This window comes from Saccoglossus kowalevskii, chromosome 2, assembly GCF_978046115.1.
Source record: "Saccoglossus kowalevskii chromosome 2, keSacKowa6.1, whole genome shotgun sequence".
NCBI lineage: Eukaryota > Metazoa > Hemichordata > Enteropneusta > Harrimaniidae > Saccoglossus > Saccoglossus kowalevskii.
In genome coordinates, this window is record NC_140642.1 from 28,343,831 (window position 1) to 28,362,547 (window position 18,717).

The 18,717-nt window shown below is 36.0% G+C and overlaps 1 protein-coding gene across 1 annotated transcript in view; it reads left to right on the top strand.

The window, feature by feature from the left end:
- LOC100372276 (U3 small nucleolar RNA-associated protein 25 homolog) overlaps positions 1 to 18,717 on the top strand; it is a 32,947-nt gene that overhangs the window by 13,509 nt on the left and 721 nt on the right. Inside the window, exons 3-18 of the mRNA XM_085494056.1 lie at positions 485 to 578; positions 786 to 1,028; positions 3,789 to 3,880; positions 4,098 to 4,190; positions 4,415 to 4,534; positions 10,131 to 10,216; positions 11,106 to 11,171; positions 11,619 to 11,812; positions 12,159 to 12,315; positions 13,206 to 13,302; positions 13,596 to 13,681; positions 14,067 to 14,149; positions 16,033 to 16,109; positions 17,762 to 17,833; positions 17,990 to 18,114; positions 18,544 to 18,642. Coding sequence (XP_085350182.1) covers positions 485 to 578; positions 786 to 1,028; positions 3,789 to 3,880; positions 4,098 to 4,190; positions 4,415 to 4,534; positions 10,131 to 10,216; positions 11,106 to 11,171; positions 11,619 to 11,812; positions 12,159 to 12,315; positions 13,206 to 13,302; positions 13,596 to 13,681; positions 14,067 to 14,149; positions 16,033 to 16,109; positions 17,762 to 17,833; positions 17,990 to 18,114; positions 18,544 to 18,642 — 1,784 coding nt within the window. The remainder of the gene's footprint in view (positions 1 to 484; positions 579 to 785; positions 1,029 to 3,788; positions 3,881 to 4,097; positions 4,191 to 4,414; positions 4,535 to 10,130; positions 10,217 to 11,105; positions 11,172 to 11,618; positions 11,813 to 12,158; positions 12,316 to 13,205; positions 13,303 to 13,595; positions 13,682 to 14,066; positions 14,150 to 16,032; positions 16,110 to 17,761; positions 17,834 to 17,989; positions 18,115 to 18,543; positions 18,643 to 18,717) is intronic.

Below are 18,717 nucleotides of genomic sequence, written 5' to 3' on the forward strand. Positions count from 1 at the left end.
TTGATGTTGATTTGTGTTTACAGAGTGAAAGTTGATGTTGATTTGTGTTTACAGAGTGAAAGTTGATGTTGATTTGTGTTTACAGAGTGAAAGTTGATGTTGATTTGTGTTTACAGAGTGAAAGTTGATGTTGATTTGTGTTTACAGAGTGAAAGTTGATGTTGATGTGTGTTTACAGAGTGAAAGTTGATGTTGATTTGTGTTTACAGAGTGAAAGTTGATGTTGATCTGTGTTTACAGAGTGAAAGTTGCTGTTGATTTGTGTTTACAGAGTGAAAGTTGATGTTGATTTGTGTTTACAGAGTGAAAGTTGATGTTGATTTGTGTTTACAGAGTGAAAGTTGATGTTGATTTGTGTTTACAGAGTGAAAGTTGATGTTGATTTGTGTTTACAGAGTGAAAGATGATGTTGATTTGTGTTTACAGAGTGAAAGTTGATGTTGATTTAGGTTTACAGTGAAAGATGATGTTAATTTTTTCACAGAGTGAAAGTTCCGCTAGTGAAGAAGAAGTACAAGTGTATCAGCAACTGATTTCCAGCCTTGAAAACGCTGAAGAAGAAAAACCAATAGAAAGTGGTTAGTAACAGTATGAGTCTCCATTTTCATATATACAAATGATACAGATCTCGTCAGTCAATGCACCTCAATTTCCCAGATGTTTTTTGTTCAACTTCAGAATGCATAATGATTAGATTTACACAATTTTGTGTCCTTATTCAAACCATGTGAACAATACTGACATATATATATATCAACAATGAAACGTCATAATGTTTTTTTTAGATGAAGATGATTTTGATGACGATGAAGAGGACGTTGTAGTAGAAGAAGAAAAAGAAGAACCTAAATTGGAGGATAGTATCCATGGTGATGTCACTGTTCATGAAGAGCAGGAACAAATAGATGAAGAGGAAGTGAAGCCTGATGATACTAATGACATTGTAGCAGAAAGTCAAAATGATGAAGAAGAGAGTTCTGACAAAGAACAAGTAGAAAGGGACTTCGGAGATCAAACAAGGATGTCAGGTTAGTGTTTTACCTAACCAGTGTTCTCTCAAGGTTACACACAGAGTGGTGCTGCTGCCATGCTGCTATGAGAGGCTGCCATGCTGCTATGAGAGACCGCCATGCTTGTATGAATCATTACTGCCAAGCTTGATTTCTGCTACTTTCGTCCTTGCTGTTGCTTTAACAATAAATAGTAATAATCAGGAAGTTGCTATGTTTATTTGGGTCAGCATGTATTTGTTGTAGGAATATAACCCTACAATATCGTAGAATCTATGTTGTAAATTGTAGTCCATTCACATTACTCATCAGGTGTGCTATTGTCATATGTTTAAAATGAAAGAATAAATGATTGTTCCAAAATAAATTATAATAAATAAAATCAATGTCAACATTATTTCCCATTGTGCCTGTTAATTGGCTTCAGTGAAACATCATAAATGCACTTGTATAAAGTGCCTTACCAATCATGTCCTGTCATTGACTCCAATGTTGAAAATAACACTTATAATGATTTCACCTTGATTTGTTTTTTCTGATTTAAGCCATGATATTTTCATTATAAATTATTTTTTTTATTGTGATAATTGCTTATAGCAATTTGTGAAGCAAGTGTACAAATTATACCGGTATATTGAATAGATTTTTCAAACTACTGTAAAACGTGTCTTTTTCGTGTGCATGTCTTTTTAGCAAATTTAGCGAGAGAACTGATTCGCTAATTCAAGATGTCGCTAATGACTTTATTATAAATTCAAAATGGTCAAGGCTTGGGGATTTGTATACAGTAATCCAGAATGTAAAAATCAAGAGGGCACTTTCTTATTACACTTGACAGTTTTTCTTTGTTTTTATGGAGGTGATAACTGCGCATTTGTTTTGGCACGTGACAGACAAGTATTGTAAAACAGGAAATCAACAATAGCAAATTAGCTGCCACCGTCGATTGCTAAACTTTTCACATTATAAAATTCATTGGCTTCAATTGTTCTGTCAATTCAGCCATGCAGTTTTAGAAATGTATGGATCTCTTATTTAAGTCACTGTATGTCTCATACACACGTCCTGTTATTTGCTGATCATTTATTAGTCCCCGTTCGGACGAAGTCCGAAAACGGGGACTTATATTTCGGTCTCCGTCCGTGCGTCCGTCCGGAGTCATATCTCAGAATCCCTGTGACCGATTCCGTTCATTATTTGCATGTGCCTAGTACTTTATGTGGGACATATGCACATTCAGTGGTTTAGGGATCCGATTCAAAATAGCCGACTGGCAGCCATCTTGTTTTTTTAAAATGTTGTGTTTTGGACATGCTTTGTCAGTTTTCATTCAAACTTGGTACATAGATTATACATGTTAGGATACATGTCCATGATGATTTATTTCACAATTGGATCAAAGATGGTTGACTGGCAGCCATCTTGTTTTTTGAAAATGATGTATTTTGAACATGCTTTGTCAGTTTTCATTCAAACTTGGTACATAGATTATACATGTTAGAATACATGTCCATGACGATTTATTTCACAATTGGATCAAAGATGGCGGACTGGCAGCCATCTTGTTTTTTGAAAATGTCGTATTTTGAACATGCTTTGTCAGTTTTCATTCAAATTTAGTACATAGATCATACATGTTAGGATACATATCCCCGACCGTCTGTGAGTTCCTGAGTCTGTTCGTCCATCTGTCTGTCCGTCCGTCCGTTCGTGTGTGCATCAGTCTGTCCAGAGTTATATTTCAGAATCCTGTCGACCGATTCTGTTCATTCTTTGCATGTGCCTAGTACCTTATGTGAGACATATGCACATGCAGTGGTTTAGCAATTCGATTCAAAATGGCCGACTGGCAGCCATCTTGTTTTTTGAAAATGTTGTATTTTGGACATGCTTTGTCAGTTTTCATTCAAACTTGGTACATAGATTATACATGTTAGGATACATGTCCATGACGATTTATTTCACAATTGGATCAAAGATGGTCGACTGGCAGCCATCTTGTTTTTTGAAAATGTCGTATTTTGAACATGCTTTGTCAGTTTTCATTCAAATTTAGTACATAGATCATACATGTTAGGATACATGTCCCCGACCATCTGTGAGTTCCTGAGTCTGTCCGTCCATCTGTCTGTCCGTCCGTCCGTCCGTGTGTGCGTCAGTCTGTCCAGAGTTATATTTCAGAATCCTGTGGACCGATTCCGTTGTCCATACGATTTATTTCGCGATTGGATCAAAGATGGTTGACCGGCAGGCATCTTTTTTTTTTTTTATGCTGTATCTTGGACGTGCTTTGTTAGTTTTCATTCAAATTTGGCACATACATGTACTTTATACACATTAGGATGCATGTCCATGAAAATTTGTTTCAAAATCTGGTCAAGGATGGCCGATTGACAGCCATCTGACTTTTTGGCCTTAATACTATATTTCCGCAATTTATGTACCATTTTCATTCATATTTAGCACATACATCATACATATCAGTGTGTTTCATAATCAGATCAAAGATGGCTGAATAACGGCTGTTTTTATTTTTGGCCATATTACTACAACACAGAACACGTGTTTTGATGTAAATAAACAATCTGTTGTATACGCCACTTGGAACTCAAGTTTCAAGGACACGGTCGGGACAACCCCTCCGCTTTAATATGACGAGCACAAAGAGAACTTAATTTAACGGGGACTGTGTCATTTTCAATGACTTGTTATTTATATATTTTAATGTTGCGGAGTAAAGTAATTTTCATCACATTTTGTTGATGCGTTTTTATCCAGATCCATTTTATGCAAGACTAGGGCTTGATATGAGTGAAAAAGTTGCTGAACAGTTAACACTTGGTAAAATAATTCATAGAAATGAAATCAAGGTAAGTTATAAAGTCAAGTCTGACTCTTTCTAGAACATATGGAATAAATATTATGTGTTAAAACCTCAAATTATCAAGCAAAAACTTCAGATTTAAAATAGGTGCCACAAATAACACATCTTTTACACCATGTGTCCCTGTGGGCATCATCATTGTTAGTATGGTTATTACTCTACTGTGTGTTTGGTGGCTCCATAATATTAATGTAATTTTTCAGTGGCCAAGGCTTGGACAGATGATAGCAACGTCACAGTGTGATCAAGATATCAATGTGAAAATCAGCAAAGAAAAGAATGTGAAAGATATGCATGTGAGTACTTATACTATTCCACCGAGGTTGAGGTAGAATTTATAAATATTACTACATTCACTATATCTGATGACTAGTGGGTTTGAGATAGATCTTATACAAATGAATGTAACTTACTAAAAATACTACAATTGACTAAATAAACTACCACTGTGTTTGATGTAGTGCTAACAACTTGCTAAAATTGCTATTACATGTACTTACATATTCACTTTTGACTCTAGGTAAGAAAAAGAATCCTGGATCATTTACAAAAGGCGAATAAACCATTCATTACAGAGAAGTCTAGTGATATTTTATCTCCATTGCAGAGAGAATTGTTTTCTATCATGAACAACTATCAGGTTTGTGGTGCATGCAGTTTGTGTTTTCAACATTCATGAGAACAATGTCTGTTATATATCAACCATTCAAACAGATCATGCATGTTAGCCATAAGGATTCTCCCTGAGGGGTTTTAGGGGGACAGGTAGCCCCTCTATAATTCAGTACTCTTATTTATTTTTTGATGGACAGCTGTTTCAACAAAGTTCCAGAAAATACCCATCTTATTGAGAGACTTCTTACTTAACTAAAAGGTGATAAACAGAGCACTAAGTGGCAACAGTTTTTACAATGAATTGAACATCTAGGGAGCACTAATTAGCTGAATAAAACAAAACAATGATTCCATAGTAAAATGACTTAAAGGGGAACTAAATAGAGCCTAATTTGGTGTTTGTATTTATCAAGTTATGTATATTGATTATAAATTTGAAAAAAAAAATAAAAAAAAATGATTATCTTCAAAGTTATGATGATTTAAATATGAGAAACCATAAACCTGCGAAGGACTTCCGTTTGCGCCATCTTGCCATAAAAAACGCCCTCCTGAGGCATAAACAGGAAAGGGAACAAAGCATGATGTTGCATACGACTTACCGTATTACCCCGGGCACGCGCCCAGGGGCCTGAACATATAAAATCGGGAAAAATTGGGGGTGGGCGCTTACTCGAGGACCACCCCAAAAAAGAATTTAAAAAGTTGTTTTTGTGATCGTATGATAAGGTCAAATAAAGGAATGCTTTCGTACACTTTGTACACGAACTAATTTCATGATTTATGCGAGGTTTCAATAAACGTGAGCACTCGATCAAGAACTGTGGGGAACACTAAGACACAGAGTCGAATTTCAAGAATAAAACTCGTTTTATGTCAGCGAATGAAGTTGTATTACTCACTGAAATTGGCTACAAAGTATGGTAAGTATTGTAATCAATGCACGGTTACTTTTTTAGTACCGGTAACCGTGATCAGTGCAAGTCGAAACGGCCGGGAAAAACTACCGCTTGTAATCCAAGATGGCGATGACCTCATTAGCATAATTTTGTTCACGCACGTATTGATACATTGCATCGTAATTACTGAAGAATAGCAGACAGGGTTATGAAACAAATAAACCTTTTATTACTGATGGGAAATGTTTACAAACTATTGTGAATACATAAACATATCCAAATGGCGATACATAAAAAACAGACTGAAAATAAACTCTGGTCGACCTCATTAATATGATTTATTCACGCACCCACACACGTAACAAAATTACGAAAATAACGATGATGCAACAAGTTCCTATCGTCGGCATGCCTCATTATGGTTATCGGCAAAATGTTTTTTCTTCAACGACAGAAAAATAATCCACATGCTGTGATGAAGGATGGAAAGGAAGTAGCAAGTTTACGACATGATGTCTCAAAAGTGCTAGCTCCCGTTATGGATTCACAGTCAGCGAAATGCTACATTTTGAAACCAAAGTGCTTCAAACCACTCACCAAGGTATGGATCGTTGCAATATTGGATTCATCGTGAATGAAGAGAAAGCAGAACGTGTGCGCCACATGCTGCGTGGTTCATCTTATGTCGTTAAGTTCCAATGAGTTTTTACGTAAAAACACAAACAAAGCGGTCCTTTTCAGGGCCACCACACACTCCAAAAAGAGAACTACCGTAACAAACACACTATTTAAATAAATCAAACGCGTTCGTTTTTGACAAATAAAACTTTATTGTTGACCCCGTTCTTGGCTAAAAATCACCCTGGGCGTTTAACCGAGGATGTCCCCAACATGTAACTTTTGTGAAAACAGGGGGGTGGGCGCTTGCCCAGGGAGGGGCGCGTGCCCGGGGTAATACGGTATTTACCACTTCCGTGTCACTGAGAATGTTCTAGAACCGTACTGTGTCTGGGTGGAATATTCTAGATTATTTTTAGAAACTGGTTGAATAGGTAATAGAACACTGTAGGAGGCAATAGAAGGTAATGTAACATTCTAGAAATTTGTAGTAAGTTCCAGACTCATTATGTATGCTGATGTAATGGTCTATTTATAGACGGTGGGGGTATATATAGGGGAGTTGTTCAGCACTGAGTTCAGAGCGGAGATCTCGTTGAATTGTATTGGAGTTTAAGTATCTAGTCATTGGAGTAGTGGAGTTTTACCGCGTTATTGTACTTGATGTTTGCAGAGTATAATAATACCAGTACCAGTTGAAACCTCATCTGTTGGCTCCGTGTTCGTATTTTATCATCGCCGCCAGGGAAGTCTTTCTGTTACTGTTGCCATTTTGCTATTTGAACCATCACACCTGTACTATACCAATTACGGTATTATTACGTTGCGTGTGACACATGATAGCCATAGTTTGCTGGAATGGTGAATTGACTTCTAGTCTAGGTTGTTTCGACTTTTACATTAATGTTATTTACAAGTGTATCAACAGACAAACATTATGGATGTACGATTGATCAAGAAAGGCATTTTTTTTTTGTCTGTCTAATAAATGCTGTTTCCAGTACTGCACTGTGCGTGCAAATTATTTCAAAGTCTGGATGCTGGAGTATGCAATCTTGAGTTTGTAGGGTGGTGGTGGAAACATTTGTCATGGGACAATTGTCACAGGAACACCAAGCAGACTTCCGTGTAATTTGAAATAAAACTATCATTTGAACAAGGGGCATCGTCGACGATATACTCCCATCACTCACACTGGACTGATCTGAATCTTAACAGTACAAAAACCTGACAGTATACCGTACTTTCCTGATCATAAGCTCGGAGGCATGAACACGTAAGGGAAGGGTAAAGAATGAGCTTATACTCAAGGACCAACTCAGAAAAGATAATTTTGTTTTGGGGTTAACACTGTAACCATCTTGCCAACAACGAAAAATTATCCAAACAAATTATTCGTTCACCACGCCGGTCTCGGGAAAATAATACTTATTTTTGAAAAAAAATGCGTCATTGATTTCCACGACACTTACAATGAAGAAATAAACATGTTCATAAAAACACACACACACATTTTATTACAATACGATTTACATACCATCTGGTAGGGTCTGTGGGTAAACAGTCGAAGGCATTTATCATTATCTTCGTTTTGGTATGTTTTTGATCGTACGCAAACTCTCGACGCAAAGCATTTTTTTACCATGAGGTTTTTCAGCACGATTTGATCTGAAACAACCTCCTTTGACCTAACAGGTCATGTCTTTTATTAACCATTCAAAATGATGTGTCGTAATGATGAAATTTTCTGATTATTGACAATGATTTTTTAACGCAATGCGGAAGTGAATTACCGCAATGTTAAAATGCGATCTGTAGCACTGATTGCAATGAAAAAACGATGATTTTTTTACCTAAAAACTGGCGATTCGCAATTTCCGAAAAGTAAACGACGGTTAATAGTAACCATGGGTAAACTGAGTGTGGAGGAAGAATTTAAACACCTTTCTCGGTCGCCAACATGTCTCATCGTTCAAACCCTAGGCTTTTCATGATAGTCTCAAAGTAAACCATGCCCAATAACCAGGTACACGACTTAACGATCACATTTTTGGCTTTTCGAAAGCTACTACTCAAAGAAATATGGATTACTCCAGTATTGCAACATCGGGGTTCGCCCTGAGTAAATGACAAAATAGAAAGGATGCGAACCACGTTATGTATGTTCGCCATGCACTCTGAAATTAATGCGAGTTTTCTCATAAAAGCACGAAACAAACTACCATGCCAATCACGATTATTATGAAATGAAACACACTTTTTACATGCACATTTTAAAGAATATCATCGACGCCCAGTAAAAACACTCTGGGCTTATAATCGTGAATGCCATCAACTCGATAAATACCTAGTAAAAATAGAGGAATCTGCTTCATACTCGGGAGGGGCTTACGATCGGGGAAGTACGGTACTTTAACGCAATTCGGCTTCCACTCTCAGAATACTGTGGTTCAAATGCATAATGCTCTAACCCAAGTTCTAAAAAGCACATTGTGCATATAAAAGTTGAGTTTATACTAGTAGTACACAATGCTTGGCAGCATGAACGGCTATGTACAATGCGTATACGAATGCGATCAGATACTCATAGCTCTGAAAAGTACCCGGATGTTAAATATGTTCGTTCGTTTTTTATTCCCCTCCATGAATGGCCTCCATGGTGTTTAATTGCAAGCACTTCAAATGCCTATCCAAGCTACAGTTATAATTAAAACAAAATTAAACCACTGCAATATTATTTCGAATACAGTTTAGAATATACACAACTATAAATTAAGGCCGCATTTAGGTTCGCTTTAACCTGCAAAATGTTGATGTGTGCACCAGTCAATATAAATTTCATTTTTGAATTTTATCAGCTTCTCAAGGTATATACCAGAATTACACAGACTAATAACAATTACTTCATACATCTCTTTAATAAAAAGTAAAGGAATTATGGTCAATGCAGTGCTTGGTATGAGCTTTGTTTTCAGTACCCATCATGCAATGCAACAACATAATTCTTTCATTAGCAGCCAATGATATATCTTGTTCTATTTTTTTAAACTGTGTAAGATGAAGAATTAATTCGACCCATCTCCTAATTCATCAGTCATAAATCTCACCCCATTTTCAAGAATGATGTACAATTCGGTATTGGCTTATCATTGATTCAGAATGTGCATGTCGATTATTGAAACAAACAACATTTTAAAATATAAACAAAATCTATAACTTTCAAGTTTATTATAAACAGGAACACGTTCACATACAGTTCACACGTCAACCATTCACACAATTCACTTATCAGTCATACACATGTCAGCGAAACACAGATCACCTGTCACAGATACACAATTCACTTGTCAGCCACACAATAAGTTCATGTCAGCCACACACAGTTTACGTTCAGCCATACACACAGTTCACCTATCAGTCATTCACATAATCCACATATCAGTCAAACACATTTCATGTCCGCTAAACACAGTTCACCTGTCAGACATGTACACAATCCACTTGTCATCCACACACTAAGTTCACATGTCAGCTACACACAGATCACTTTCAGCCATACACACAAAGCACATGTCAGCCATACATAGTTCACATCAGCCATACATGTTGACTATACAAATAATGCAGTTGTTAGTCACACACATAGTTCACATATCAGCCATACACACAGTGACACTCTTCAGTATAAATAAAAAAAATTTGTATTGGATGAAATGTGGCTTTGGCCAAAAGCTTGTAAATAACATAGTTGTGCAAAAAATTTATTATATAACAATTATTATTGTATATCCATCACAGTACATGTATAGCTTGCCGTAATTCCAACTATGGAATGATTATGCGCATACATGTCCTCTAATAATAAAAAAAACCTGGCAGCTCCCAGGGTACTATGCTAAATATGTTCTAAACTTTTTGGATTTCTGCATTCCCATTATGTATCCTTGGGAGGAAAATATGTACATTTATAATATTAAGGTTATTACGAGGATACTGCAAAATATGCACTCAGACAGTACACGGTCACATCAACCTCCACTGTGCTTCGGTTGATTACCCCTGCTGTACTGTCTTTATTATTGTCACACCTCTATTTCAATGTAGGATTTGATGTACACAGAGAGATCCTGCAAAAGTCAAGCTGAAGTGAGAAGCATATACTGTCTACATGTCTTAAATCACGTTGTTAAGTAAGTGTCATTTCAGCCTTATCAGAATAAAGCATTATGCTAAAATTGGAAACATTACCACTAGAATTGGCTGTCTGTGATGTCTATTTATATACACATTTTACACACATATATAATGACACACAAGATTTGTATTTCAGATTAACCTAGATCAATCTTTTTCAAACTTTATGTACCATAAGTGCCTAAAGTTACAGGTTTTTTGTATTACACTACTGTGACCTACTAATAAGCAATGTGTTTATTGGAACTTGTCTTGTACTTGTCATTACCAACAAAATCAAAGCCATTACACATTACATTGAAATTAAAATAACTGATAATTATTTTATTATTATATTGTTGAAATTTTCAAAGTCGGAAAACGAGAATGTATGGGATTGGCCTGTGTGTATCGGTATTCATCCATTTTTCACACATGCTTGGACCGATCCAGTTCAAATTTCACTCATACATCAGACATTATATCTGACTTATGCGCATGCATTTGTTTCATTATCAGTTTCAGGATGATCAAATGGCAGTCGATTTTATACAGATATCTTTGACATGCCTGGACCAATTAAGTTCAAATTAACACATACATCAGACGGTATATCAAACAAACGCACATGCATTACTGTCACCATAAATTCCAACATGGCAGACTGGCTTGTTTAAACAAATGCAGATCCAAGGGGCCATATCTCGTACATGCCTGGACCAATCAAGTTTAAACTTCATACATACATCACACAGGTCATATATATATCTAGCGAATGTATAACAAACTGGGACTATGTAATTGACATCTGCTGCATTAAATTACATAAAAATAGAACATAGAATTCTTTTTTTGCATAAATCAACCAGCAAACAAAAAACTTATTTGGATATTGTTTATTTATAGATGCAGAGCCTTGGTTTTGAAACACAATAATTTATTATCCCAGAAAGAACTTGATCCAGACTCTGAGTAAGTACTACATGTAATATAATATAAGCATGTGCTCATCTAGAAACAACATGTGTATTCAATTAAATGTTTTATAACACATACCTTATTAACTCGGTTGGTCCAACACATTCAAATGCTATTTTATTCTACATCCTAATTAGTCAGTTTAATCTGTGACAATTCTACAACAGATATATAACCATGTATTTATGTCAAATGATCGTTAACTTACACTGTTTCGTCAATGACAAAATACGTCAATTTTCATTTCATATCTTGTATCATTTCAGTCTCAGGGAAACTAAAGCACATGCACCTGATTTTTTCCTTCTCCTCCAAATAGTCTTTCAAAAACAAGTTCTGTGGTTCTATCAGTCTCAACAAGACCTTAGTGGCCATTTACGAATAAGACTGACTGTCATCACTTTCAGATATTTACTAGCTGTGATTGTGTTTTCTAAACAGTGAAACTAAAGACCAAGGCTTGACCAGACCCAGAGTTTTGATAGTTGTACCATTCAGGGAATCAGCTCTACAGATTGTTGACACATTTATTAAAATGTTGTTACCAGCAGACAAACAACAAGTTGCTCACAGGCATAGATTCCAGTCTGAATATGGAGATGAACGACTTAATCCATCCAAATTAGCTAGACCAGGTAAGTTGTACTGAATATAGTGATAAGTAACCACTTTGCAGCCATTCATTCATGTGTGCCCACCTCAATCTTGGACATGCCCTGGCAGATCACATAGGGGGTATAGGGGGCCTACATCACAATAGGAAAGACCTGAGAGAGAATGGTCTGATCCATGTCTCTGATATACATATTGATTACATTCAAACTACATTTTACATCATGTTTTTAATTTGTTTCATGTTATGATTCAAAATGGCTGACTCGTTTAAGTTTCGTTTACTATTGAACTGTTATATAATATATACATGTATACTGACCAGTATACCAGTGTATTTATAATCTAGTCATATTGTTGTTTTTCTAGAGGACTGGGAGCTTACATTTGCTGGTAATATTGATGATCATTTTAGGATTGGCATTGCTATAACCAGGAAAGGTATCAGATTGTACTCAGAGTTCTATTCTTCAGATATCATAATAGCATCTCCATTGGGTTTAAGAACATTGATAGGAGTTGAAGGGTGAGTTCACTGATTACCCACACCTCATTCTACATAATGCTTGTCATGTGACATTGACCTATAATTTTGTATTGCAAAGTATGTAATAAATATGTAATTAATAAATAAATAAAGCCGCATTTCTGAACTGTGGGACGTCATTTGAAATTTTGTGCAAAAATTGTCAAACGGTTGATCTGAAATTACAACGGCAGCAGCAAATCACCAACTTTGCTCAAAAAATAAATGTGTAAAAAATAGAAAATAATCCAGTGAAAAGATATCATGGCACGTGTAGAGATAGGGAAGACTGGAAAATACAACTTAGTTCTCTGTGTGTATGACAACTTTCATCCTGAACATGAACTTACCACCACTTTTATATTAACTAGACTTATACAATCATCTATTCTTTTATTATACACATCCTTCCGCAGACTGGTATATAGAGTATAAAATATTCAGTGTTTTTATATAAATGTACATTATTATTTTGACCAAATCAAACTGCTTTGTATCTTGAACATTTCTTTCAAAGAGGACATAGTACTCTAGATCTAGTGAAGCAACCTCTGTACTTCCATAAATCGAATCCTGAAGACACTTCACAGTTCTTAACCCTAGGTCTGAAAATGCGAAATTTTTTGTTAATATCAGTTCATATGACAATGATTTTGTTAAACAACCAAAACTTGTGGAGATCAATATGGTTGACACTGTTAATCAAGGTAAAAATGTGAGACAATTGCTTGTCTGTTAATATTCCAGGGGTCCATTCATTGTATAGCTGCTAATAAAGTCTTTGCTGCGTAAAACTGAACTGCACTCACAGTTACAGTAACTTGAAGGAGATAATGGGTATACATGTATCAACATCATCTATTATTGTAACACTCTGTTTTCTTTTCCAGGGAAAAGCAAAGAGACTTTGACTTTCTGTCATCTATTGATATTCTTCTTTTTGACCAATCTGATGTTTTCCTGATGCAAAATTGGGAGCATATTCAGGTGAGTTACTTCAGTTGTTTTCTAGGTGTAGACATTGACTCATGAGTCTTAATTGGAAGCAGTAGTTTTGACACATTTGACACATATATGTGAGCTAGAAAAGTTGGTTTGAAACAAATGCATGTGAACAGTAGATTTGAATGGTGACAAGATATGAACTGAGAATTAAGTAAAATTAAAAATAATAATTGTTTTGACACATGTACAGTTGATTTGACACATGTATGTGAAATGAGAACTATTGTTATAACAATGTAGCTATTACTATTAACGTATCCAATGTTTGACATTAGCATTTAATGGACCATATGCATCTACAACCTAAAGATTCACATGGTGTGGATTTCTCAAGAGTACACACATGGATTGTCAATGGATGGTAAGTATCACATCACAGTATCTTTGATTGTTTAATGATGGACTGTTTTCTCATCTCCATTTGGTTATAATGAAAATCAGTGACTTTGTATCCATTGTGAGTAACAGGTAACTTTGTATCCATTATCAGTAACTGGTAACTTTGTATCCATTATCAGTAACTGGCAACTTTGTATTCATTATCAGTAACTGGTAACTTTGTATCCATTATCAGTAACTGGTAACTTTGTATCCATTATCAGTGACTGGTAACTTTGTATCCATTATCAGTAACTGGTAACTTTGTATCCAATTTGAATGACTGGTGACTTTGTATCTGGTACAGATGACTAGGGACATAGTGCCACTGTTATGATGTATATATTTTCTATTTTGTGTTCCAACAGGTCTCAGTTATACCGTCAGACATTATTATTCAGCAGTGTAACTACACCAGAGATGAATGCACTTTATAGCAAATACTGTCGTAATATCCTTTCATGTGCATTGTATATCCTGCCATTTCTGAAGTCACCTGGTGGGCGTTTTTAGTTTCTGTTCAAATGTAGTCTGAAACAGGGACTATTAACTTGGGCTCGGTCTGTCTGTCGCTTTGACAATGGCTGTTATCACAGTGGAACACGGTGTTAAATACTTGAATGCTAAGTTTATCTTCCAAAAATTAGTAATTTACGTAAATCTGATAACATGCCTTGACTGATTGCTAACAAACGTTACACATAGATTAGACTTTATGTCACACATATTGACACCCATTCGTTTCAAGTTCTCATCTTGTTTCAGTTTATTGCATGATCGGGCTATGTCATATCAATGAGTTGTTTTGTGATTTTATTTAAAATGGACAACTGACAGCCATTTTTGCAAGTACCCATTTCTTTGGCACTGTATACCGGTAATTGATTTTATTCTTTATGGACTGGATACGGCTTTTGCGGCCCGAGGTCGTGCAGCGGAAGCGCCAGAGCTTGCGAGGGCGCGTAAGCCGTACGATCGAGGGCAGCAAAAGCCGTATCCAGTCCATAAAGGTTTTATCATATACCTTATATAAAAAAAAAAGTCTTTAGTTATGTTATTTACAATACAATAGATGACGTCACTGACAGGGATCTACAGACAAACTAATGACACCAAATATATCCACAAATTACGCTTTAATGAAACAGCAAATGAACATAAATTTATAACAATATTCTAACGGTAATAAATACAAACTCATTATAAACTTTCTTTCTTAAGAATGGACACTACAGTCCAGCTAAGTTGGTCATTTACTGACTGTCCAACAACGGACGATTTCTTGGAGCTGATGTTGTAGCCACAGGTAAAGAGGGGTAAAGACACGTTAATTTCACAGTTGTTAAAAACCTTAGTCGGTGAACGAGAAACAATTGCTTGACAAGAAGCAGTTTGGTTTACAGTTCCAGATTCTGGCGTAACCAAGAATATCTGAAATGCGCCGACGATCTCCTGTTGAGATACAGTATCGTCAGACAGTCAGCTGGCATCGGTGTCGCTAGGTGTATCCCGCGACACCGATACCAGCTGAATGTGAGTATCGTAGTGCTGTAAACTTGACACGTTTTTGTGACCAGTTATATTTATGATTGGTTGTGGTGGAATGCCGGCTTTCGTCAGGGTAATAATGAGTCCAACTTGTGTTTTTGGTATATTTTCCATCCACAGAATAATATCGTCAGCCATTATCGAAGCGCAGACGCAAATTACGCGCATTGTTTATAAACAGAAAGTAGTTCCAGGAAATAGACGCGTTTACCAAATATGGTAAACGGGGCCCGGGCGTGATATGGAAAATTATTGCATGGCTCGCGCATCGGGATTCCCATAGCGTTACGAGGCCGGGCAATACGAGGTATATGATAATATTTAATAGGGACCAACAAAAAATATTGAGACAAGAGCTTTAAACCAAAGTTTGGTGAAATTAACAATTTAATTTAAATTTTTCTGTGTTGGCTGTATACTATACTTTCCCATACCTTGACACCTAATTGTATAATCTCCAACTGCTCAAACTGGTTTAATTACCTTATCCCAGGATATTTCATGATTTTCATTATTATTATGACTAAATACAAAGATGAACATTGCAATTCAAAATGAATTGTTGAAGACTCACAGCACCATTCTGTGTGGGTTTGATGATTTTCAAGATTACATTTAAACAAGCACCCATCAGAGTTATTTGAAAAGGAAAGCATTTTAGTCTGCATGCTTATGCAAATATGTTGCATCATTATGCAAGGGCTAATATCTACTATTTTTATATGAATTTTTTATTCACATTGTTTACATAAATGATTCATTTTGCCTTCCTTAATACATATGTACATTACTATGGTAAAATAACAGTATGTAATCCTGTATCCAATGGTAGTATATGTCAGATAGTTACAGCATTACCACAGGTAAGATCCATATGTTGCCTTCCTTACTTACATATGTACATTACTATGGTAAAATAACAGTGTGTAATCCTGTATCCAATGGTAGTATATGTCAGATAGTTACAGCATTACCACAGGCAAGATCCATATATTGCCTTCCTTAATACATGTGTACATTACTATGGTAAAATAACAGTGTGTATTCCTGTATCCAATGGTGTAGTATGTGTTTGTTACAGCATGGTTACCACAGTGGGGCATAGGTAACACTATATTAAATATTTCATACTTGCATGGCGTCCAACTGTGTCGGACATAGTTGGCAACCATCATGGAGGGCACAGGTAAATTTACAGCAATTCCAGGCACTGATTTGACGCTGAAGTAGTGCTAGATGTTGATAACTTACTACAATAGGTTACACACTTTGTTTCCACATTTACATAAGTTGTTACAAATAATGCAGACAGCATGTCTGCAATTTGAAGCGCATCGGAAGAAAGCTCCGCCCATAAAAGTGGCAGTACATTAGTTTTGAATTTCTCCTCAAATAAGCGATCGAGGCTCTCAACTTAGTTTTGTACTTCAATTTGAATCACATGTTATTTCAGTGAGAGGGCGCATACAGTGGTGGCACTGTAAAGAACGTTATTTTACAGAACCAGCTGACCGACTGATCATGACAGAATTATTGATCAAAGTGCATTCATTATTCCTACTATGGAAATATCCGTATCACGTCGATGTATATAATGGAAAACTGCCTGCAACAAATGTCCTATAAAGACGTCATCCAGTATATCAATAATGAAATTGAATACATAAGTAGAATGGGTGTTATTCGATTATTAGTTCCCGACGATGAAAACCAATAGGTTGATGTGCCATCAAATAATCGCTTTAAAAAGCTTATCACTGGCAACACACGATCACATGTCGGGGAGGGTTGCCGCCGTACACAAGCAGTATTTTGTTGAATTTCCCGTCCATAAATGCGCGGTCGCAATGTTTTATAATATTCGACATACCGTAGTCTATAACGTTGTCAGTTTCCTGGCAGGATACTCTCGGTGGTAACAAACCGCTTGACGATATTATAAGCTGTCTGCTTTGAAACACCATTTTGATCTCTAATCTCAGCAAATGACAGTCCACGAAAATACAAATCGACAAATCTTGTTCTCACTTCAACTGGTTTTTTGACTCCTTGCTTCTCCATCGTGGTGCTTAAACAACTTGGACGAATGCCAATTTGTAGACGCAAACTACACGATGGCCGATCAAAAGTGAATGAAAGACAGACGCGCCTCAAAGTCTAGATGTACCTGACTTTGTAACCAAAATAGAAAACATTGTGGGCAATATCTGTCAATCATTCCTCTGATTTGCAGTCAATGTTTATATTTCTAGTTACAACTTCTGTAAATTTGAAAACAAAGTGTGTAACCTACTGTAGTAAGTTATCAACATCTAGCACTACTTCAGCGTCAAATCAGTGCCTGGAATTGCTGTAACATGCCATTGAACTATATTGGATATAGTATGCATATTTCAGTGAGGGCACAGGTAACCATGGCAACTTTGTCAGGCGTAGCTCATGTCAGCTATTTAAGGACAATACTCATTTTATTAGCTGAATAAAAATAACAGTACATTTTTCTTTCTTTTTCCAGGTATTTCAAAGAATAGAAAGTTCAAATTATTTAGAATCACCTCAAAACAGATTTGATTACTTTATTACTAAGGTATAAACTTTATATTAAGTTACTGTTATTTATTGGCCTGATATATTTAGCAACAATTTCATAATAACATCATAATGTTTTATGAATAAGAAATGCTATTCATTTGATTTCAAATGGTGGCATTTTTTTATTTTTTCAGTGACTTGTTTTTTTCAGGTTTTGCCTCACTTCCGTGATCGTGTAATGTCAGGTACAATGATATTCGTGCCTTCCTATTTTGATTATGTCCGATTAAGGAACTATTTTAGAAAGGAAGAAATCAATTTTGCACAGATTTGTGAGTAAGTAAACAGTTCATTTTAATGGCTGCCTCCTAAAATATCTATCTACATAGCTTATTCAACTAGTTACATGGTTTTTTAGAAACTCGTAAAGTTTAGAAGTGCCACATTCTGGTCTTCTACTTTCTAAATATAGTGGCTCCCAGAACTTAATGAAACCTGTGTACAATACTGATTATTACATTGAGCACATCCAAACCAAAACCAAATATATTTGTTCCTAGCAACCAGACACATCCATAGCAACCCAAACATGACATACATTTTATCAGTGATCGCTTGCCTTCTAACAAACACACCCATGTAAATAAGTCATGCAGTAACTTCATATTATAGGAGTCTAACGAATATCACATTGGAAACTCGGTAAAATATCGCTGTCACACTGGTTACCAGTTTGCCTCATGTGTCATCTCATGTCTTTTCCAGATACACAAAGCAATCCAATATTTCCCGTGCCAGAGTGAACTTCTTTGAAGGCAAACGACCTCTATTGTTATACACAGAAAGGTTCCACTTTTTTAGAAGGTAAATGTGACAGTATTTTTGTCTCATGATACTGTAGAACACTTTATTTTTGCTTGGAATTTATTCCCGTGAAAA